This window comes from Psammomys obesus, unplaced genomic scaffold, assembly GCF_907164565.1.
Source record: "Psammomys obesus unplaced genomic scaffold, mPsaObe1.curated_primary_1811, whole genome shotgun sequence".
NCBI classification, from domain to species: Eukaryota; Metazoa; Chordata; class Mammalia; order Rodentia; family Muridae; genus Psammomys; species Psammomys obesus.
The window spans coordinates 11882917-11890312 of NW_026592666.1; the positions used below are offsets into that span (position 1 = coordinate 11882917).

Sequence of the window (7396 nt, forward strand, 5' to 3'; positions counted from 1 at the left end):
TGGGTGCTCTGTGTCCTTCAGGACCTGGGTGCTGACTGGACTGGGTGCTCTATGTCCTTCAGGACCTGGGTGCTGACTGGACTGGGGTGCTCTGTGTCCTTCAGGACCTGGGTGCTGACCGTCTCGATGTTCTGGTACTGCTGGATCAGGAAGATCCGGTCTCCACTGTCTTAGTTTGTTAACCCCCAAGAAAGGATGAAATAGCAAACACCCAGTAGAAGGAAGTGACAAGCTTGCAGAGCCTCCTTCAGATATGGTACCTCATGCTTTCTGTGCCTGCCTGGCCATGTGACAGCAGCCTGCCAGCCAGGAGCACCAAACCAAAGCCAGGAATAGACACTGGGTGATTTTGTGGCCACAAAACTGGCAAATCAGTGAGGGAAGCTGGAAGAGCCCAGACCGAGGCTAGAGTGCTAGGGAGGCAAGGCCTGAATCACGAGTCCAATTCTGGAGCACAGGACTTTTGTCCTGAGAGTCCATCCGTGCTCCTCCATGAGCAGACACTGATGTCTCTTAAATATTGGACAGCACAAGCCTCAGAGGTTTCCAGAGTCCAGTGGTTTGAGAGAGCCAAGGGCCCGTGTGGTCCTGGAGGCAGTAGCTGATTGTGTTTCTCGTTTTCAGTGCTTTAAGCAGTGGCTTAAGGGGCAGAGCACATGCCCAACCTGTGGCAGTGGGGACCTGCTGTTAGAAGAGTAAGCCGCCGAAGCGCCGGTGCCTCGCACGCGGGAGCCACCTTCCTGTTGCTGCAGGTCGTCTCTGCGCTAACGCACACACAACCACACTTGCTTGAGTGTCCTGTTGTCCATGTCAAAGCAGCACTCGCGAGAGCTCTTACTTCGTGCATCACAAGGCCAACAGAGTCAGTCTCTGCAGCTGTGTGCTCAGCGTCTCAGAGCCGTGCTCAAGTTGTGAAGATGCTTACCCCTCCAGTTCTCACCTGGAACTGTAGAATCCTCTTCATGTGATCCAATTGTTCCACCTTTTGGAAATCATTTGAAAAACTTGGTTTGAAGACAGGGCTTCTCTGTGAGGCCTTGGCTGTTCTGGACTTTGTAGACCAGACTGGCCTTGAACTCCAGAGGTCTGCCTGCCTCTGCCTCCCAAGTGCTGGTGTTAAAGGTGTGCACCACCACCGGCTTTATGAAATATTTTTTAATTCCTATCGGCTAAGAATTTTTCTTCCCTTGGAAACAGGCTGTCTGTTCACAACAGGCCCACTTGACACACTAAGATTCCTGTGCTGGTCTCATGAGTAGTCAGCCAGTGCTTGCAAATGTCCAGCCAGCTAGTGCTGAGCACAGGGGCACTGTGTAGGACCTGTCAGCATCATTCTCCTTCCTGGATACTACCACCAAAAGAGGAGTATGCCAGACAGTCCTGACGTGTTGCTGTTAGCATTGTTCTGTGTTTGACGTTTGTGTAAAGTGATGCATGCGATCCTTATTATCCTAAAACAAACTAACTGCATTAGAAGCTGTTCAGAAGCCGTGTTTCTTAGTGACATGTAGGCAGTGGCAGCTGCAGAAACATCAACCCTGGATACATTCTCTCAAACAGGAAGAACAAAAAAGGTTTCCAGCGGCGTGTTCTCTGTTGCATTGAAAATGCGGTCACCTGTACCTGTGTCCGTGTGAGTTGTAGTGTCTTAGTGACTTTGTGTATAGCTCGCTCCTTACTCTAAGACGTCCTCCATGGTGATCCCTGAATCTTGGTCTACATGTCCCCACAGTTGAAAGCAGTGCATCTTAGGGTGCACAGGGCCAGTTTGTAGTATCGGCTACAGAGAAGAGTAGCTCTTGAGAGAATGAACTCCTGTGCTTCACTTCAGAGCCTGTGAACATGCCTTACACCTGTCCAGTTCCTGTCAATAAAGAACATTCTGAAAGTTTAGCACTTCACTGTCATTCTTGCCCATTCTTTCCAGGTAATTTTAATTGCATTCTCCTTGAAAATTCATGGTTCTGGCTTTATTTGGGAAGAGCAGGCATGCAGCATCTGAGAAGTCTTGACCAAGGATCTTGGGTTATTTTAGAGTGTAGATCAAAACATTCCTTTGTGCCTAAATACAGCTTGCCAAACAAGTTCACAAGACTGACTGTTTAAATTTGTGAGTAGAATGTTTATGCAGAAATGACAGAGTTGACTGTTCAGGCCCAATGAAGAGCTTTCTCCTGTGGACACATGCGAAGATGCTGAGGATAACTGCATTTCTTGGAAGTTTGTTTTTAAGGCACTTGTGGGTTCACAGACTGCTGAAGCTGATTGATAGCGGCTTTTTAAAGGCCCTTTTTGGTATGCTGGGCACTGATAGCTTATTAAGGAAAACAGTCTATTAATAAATTTATTTCACTAAATGTAGACACTCCTATTGGACAGGACAGTTGATACCAGATGTGCCTGTCCTAGAACAGAGTTGAAGACACATCTTTCGGAGTGTTTCCGTACCAGATGCTGCTTTCACAGTCTTGAGTTGGGACTCACCACTCTCTGAGGATGTAACCTCCTCATGGTCTGCTGCTGCTGCTGCTGCTGCTGCTGCTGCTGCTGCTGCTGCTGCTGCTGCTGCTGCTGCTGCTGCTGGACTGCATCCCAGCACTCAGTTCTCAAAACCTGGAGGAGTGAACAAGGTGCACACATTCCTTGCAGAAGGCTGAGGGTGCTGACAATCCTCCACTCTTAATCCCTGACCTCAGGTTGGGACCCCACTTGTATTTGTCATTCTGCTAGTCGCTGTCTCCATGATGGCAACCGTGAGAAGCAAGCACAATTTTAAAATAAAACTCAGGTGTATTCAAATAACATATAACTTGAAGCAGTGGCATGGCTTAAAATTTTCTCTCTGGGGCTGGAGAGATGGCTCAGAGGTTAAGAGCACTGGCTATACTTCCGAAGGTCCTGAGTTCAATTCCCAGCAACCGCATGGTGGCTCACAACCATCTATAATGAGATCTGGTGCCCTCTCTGGCCTGTGGGCACACATGCAGGCAGAACACTGTATACATAATAAAGTGTTAAAAAAAGAACTACAAACAAAATTAAAAAAAAAAAAAAAAACTCAAGTGTTTAACCTGTGTTGTGATTAATGGATGATTACTTTGAAACTCAAGATGCTGTAAGGTAATGTGAGAGACTATATTGTGGAAGCAGATGGCCCGAGGGATCTCACACCACAGCTAGAGCAGCAAGACTAGTTCGGTCCCTTAGTCATGGCCCAAGTGGATTCAGGGATACATGAGAAGGCAAAGCTGGAAACCCTTTGTCATGAGATCATATGCTGAGCTGAAGACAAGCAGGCAGCACCAGGGCAGCACGGTGGCTAAGAGCAAGGGCCAGAACTGCTCTTAGAACAGGTATTGATGAACAGTGTGTTATAAGCATGTAAGAAAATGTCGCGGCCCATTGTTCTGTATAGTTTGCAAGTACTAGTGAGCTGTGTAGGAGAGATGCCAGATGCAACCTGTCACTGAAGGAGTAGCAGATAACCTGAGGCACATGAACCTTCGCTGAAGGGGAACTGGCCATTGCCTGTAAGGTATGTAGGGTCATGCTGACCCTGCAGAGAGGTTTTGTTAGGTAAAGTGGTAGCACTTTACTGTATGGTCTTGGCCAGAACTGGAGCAAATTGCTCAAAGTCATTTTGAAAAATGTTTTCAGCTACCTTTCAGTCCCAAGCCCAGGACACTGATCCTGATCTTTTCTGTTACAAAGGATCGTCTCACCTGTAGTCCCAAAGTGAGTGCTTGAGCTGGCTTGTTGAGGATTGAAGGCCTCTGCACTGGTGCACCGGAAGGGCCTGGCAGGGCTGGTTCAAGGGGCAGTGGCTAGGTGAGCCAGGCTCCCTGGCTGAGGGAGAGCTATTCTTCTGCCTCTGCCTTACGTGGCTTCACTGTTCCCCCACTTTAAAGAAAAAAAAATAGCAAGAGTACCGTAATTCTAGTCAACTGAAAAACAAAACAGTAAGTGGACTGTCCATCAAGACTGGTTAGCGTAAAGTCAGAAAGACTTTGGCTACATTGAGAAGAATAGTGTTGGGGAACCTTTAACCCGATAGCAGTTCTGGGTGGGCAGCCCTAAAAATGTGCAGTCAGATAATGCTCTTCCGGACAACAAATTCTTAGGAAACCATGAAGGTAAAGGCTGGTAAGTTGGATCTTCAGTGTTGAGCTCCTTAGTAAGTGCCTGCTAAAAACTGAAGACAGGCAGCGCATAAAATGAAGAGGCAAAGGCGGAACAGCTGTTCCACAAGTACACAAGTGGGTCCTGCACAGCCTGATAGAAATGAAGACCTTCCCAGGGTGGCAGTGCACTGTCCTGAGCTGTCCTGAGGACCACATGTCTGCCTTTGTGACGGTGTGGAGCCCTGGAGTCCATTCCATCTGACGGCCAGCAAGGTCAGCTAGTATGTTCTCAGGGTCTGTGAGCCAGTGGTCAAATGCACCTGCTGCTAAAACCCGACTACTACATTAAGAACCGAAGCAATTGAGGGTAATGCATTGCCCACGTCTCTGGGTTGTTAGGACACAACATAATGGGTTCTGTGCTCATGGTGTCACACTGGGAGTACAGTCATCAGTGGACAGGAGAAGTGGCCAGGTAACTTCAGAGCCCACAGCTGGTCCATGGGACTGCAGGTGCCCAGTCTCCTCCCACACGGAAGATGGTAGGTGACGCCCCACCTTAGGGGATTTTCTGCTGGGTGAACTGTCCAGCGCGCTCCGGCTAAGAACCCATGCTGTCCTGGAAGGATGGGCCCACCATTTTCTGAGCCAGGACAGCACCTGGTTGAGAGGCTTCTCATGGTTCCTCGGGAGCCTTCGTGTCTTGGCGTGAAGCAAGAAGCTTATGTGAGAGCAAGATGCTGACGCCATGATGGCGGTAACACATCTTGTCCTTTGAGAAGAATGACTAGGCCCTGGGTCCTGTCAGCCTTTCCAGCAGAGTGGAAATTGCCATCCCCTGGCACAGGGCGCTTCAAAGAGAAGCTTGCACTTTCTAATGCGCTTTTGTGTCCAACAGACTGTCATTGTGTTCAGCAAGTACCTTGAGGCGCTCGTGAATAAACCCTGGGCTGCTTCCTGAGGTCTTCCCCTTCATATTCAAAAATTATGTGTAAAGGCATGCTGCCGAATTCCTGTAGTCTCCGTTTCAGCTTCTATTTATTTGGTGTGATGGAAAGGTCTTAATTTAGATCTTCCTGCCACCGGTTCCAAGAACTTCGCCGCCAGCTCCAAGTTTCGTGTCCTGAAGTGCCACCCCACTCCAGTGGGGTGGGCCAGCAGCCTCCGAGAAGAGAAAGCAGTGAAACAGACAGGCATTGTGCTTCCAGACGCTGGCTGCTGCCCAGCGCCAGCAGGACTCCGGCTTTCTTCTCGCCCCTGGGGAGGCCGAATTGCTTTTGCTTCCAGAGGCACAACTACCCCTGTCTGCAACCTGCCACACTGAAGCCGAAGCCACGCCACCCACTCCCTGGGCTTTCCGGCACCGAGGGAGGCTGTCCTTCCTCCTTCCCCATACCACTGTACCTCAGGTCCCGGTTCTTGCATCTTGTATGTTCCTTGCAGTGGCCATGGAATGCCCTAGATGGTCTGGGAACAAACCAAGTGGCCCTGGTCACCTTGATGACTCCTAGCACATTGACTCATTCAGCCATCAATCTGCCACAGGCAGGGAGCACAGTTCTGGTGCCCCAGTTAGGACAGAACAGATGAAAAGGAGGGACTGCAGCATTCCAGTGGTGAGGCTGACGTCAAGTAGGACAGTAAACAGCACGGTATGTCCCTGGTCATGCAGAGAAGATGGGAGCAGAAAAGGGATGACCCACAGGGTGGGGTCGGGCTCCAGCTTTGCACAGAGCCCAGCGGAGGCAGCATGTGATCCAGCCTGGAGGAGGGGCAGGGGCAGCGGAGGTGACAGAGTGGGCAGACGTGGGGCCAAGAGGCAAGCTGCCAGGGTAGCAGGGCCTGCCAGTGTATTTGGTAGATTCTGTTGAAGCGGGGGCTGCTGCCAGGGAGAGTGGGGTGCTGGAACACAGCAGCCTGGCAGCGGCAGGACAGAGGCCTCTCCGCCAGCCTGTTGGCGAGCTCTCCGTAAGTGGCAGAGTGACCTTACCCCGTGGCACTGGACAGCAGCGAAGCAGAGACCGTTCCTGCCGCTTCTCCTCCCAGCCCTCTCACACCCTGCTTCTGTTGCTTTTTCTTTCAGTTACTTGAATTCTGGGCCAACATGATTGGTCCGCCCGGCTCTCCCAGCCACCTCTTCATGGCAGCGCGCAGCAGCCTTGTCTCTCTGCCTCCTCACTCTCGTCTTGCTGTGCACAGCAGTGTCTGGGGCAGGAGCCAGCTGCCTCCTGCACCTGTCCTTTCAGTGTGGGGCCTCCACACTCGTGCAGTGGGGTAAAATGGGCCGTGCTCGTAGCTGCTCAGTAAACAAAGTACACAGGCTGCAAAGCAGTAAAAGCTACATCGCAGAGCTGGCGGCCTCTGCATCTAGTGGCCCAGGCCCTCGCCACTGTGCTGGCCTGCCCCTCGCTGTCTTCCAGCATCTTGTTAACTAAGGTGTCTGGGGACACTGGGCTGACAAACATTGTGGCATAAAGTGCCCTGTCCGCGCCCATTAGCGGAAGAAACAAACCTAACGTCTAAATAACTTCCCGGAGTCACCTCCTGAGCAGACCACTGCTCTGGCCCTCAGCTGCAGACCACCGCTCCCCTCCAGCCCAGCTCTGCTTCCCCACTGAGGAACAGTGACAGGGTCCTGGATCCCAGGCCACTGCTCTTGGTCCACATCGCTGTCCATGGCGTCTGACCCACACAGGGCTGGCTGCTTAGGAAGCCATAGCTTTGCTTTCTGACCCGTGCTGCCATCTGCTCTCAGGCTGCTTTGCATTTTTCCTGAGCTCTTGGCTGCCTCCTCCTCTGCGCTTTTGCTTTCTTTCTTTGCACTTTGGCTTGTCCATATGTGCTTTTAGCTTGTTCTCCTGGGCTCCAAACCAGAGTTAGCTTTATTCCTGACCCTAGACTGGGCCTCCCTCACTCGTATGCCTTCTTACTTGACTTAGAACCCTGTACCCCTAGAGTGCATGTTCCAGAGACTCCTGAACATACCAACACTTACCCACCTGAGCCCCCGTGAAGGAGCTCTGTGATGTCAGAGCACATCTGCACGCTCACCCTGCCAAGCCCTGCTGGCTGGTCACTGCTGTCGCCAGGACTTTCCTCTCTGTTTCCCGAAGACCAGGAACACGGAGCACCTTATTTGGGCTTGTCTGCAGCCGTTGCATCTTTGCTGAAGTACCTGTTAAAAGCCGTGGCTCATCTTAAAAATCAGGTGCTTAAATTTGAGTTCTGATAGTTTCATACGCGTTCTAGACACCAGCGTTTGGTAGACGCATGCT

At 51.0% G+C, this 7396-nt stretch overlaps 1 protein-coding gene across 1 annotated transcript in view; it reads left to right on the top strand.

The window, feature by feature from the left end:
• The window catches only part of Ttc3 (tetratricopeptide repeat domain 3), a 39606-nt gene extending 37713 nt beyond the window's left edge, over positions 1 to 1893 (top strand). Inside the window, exon 23 of the mRNA XM_055614781.1 lies at positions 625 to 1893. Coding sequence (XP_055470756.1) covers positions 625 to 699 — 75 coding nt within the window. The 3' untranslated portion in view covers positions 700 to 1893. The remainder of the gene's footprint in view (positions 1 to 624) is intronic.
• Positions 1894 to 7396: the final 5503 nt, after the last annotated feature.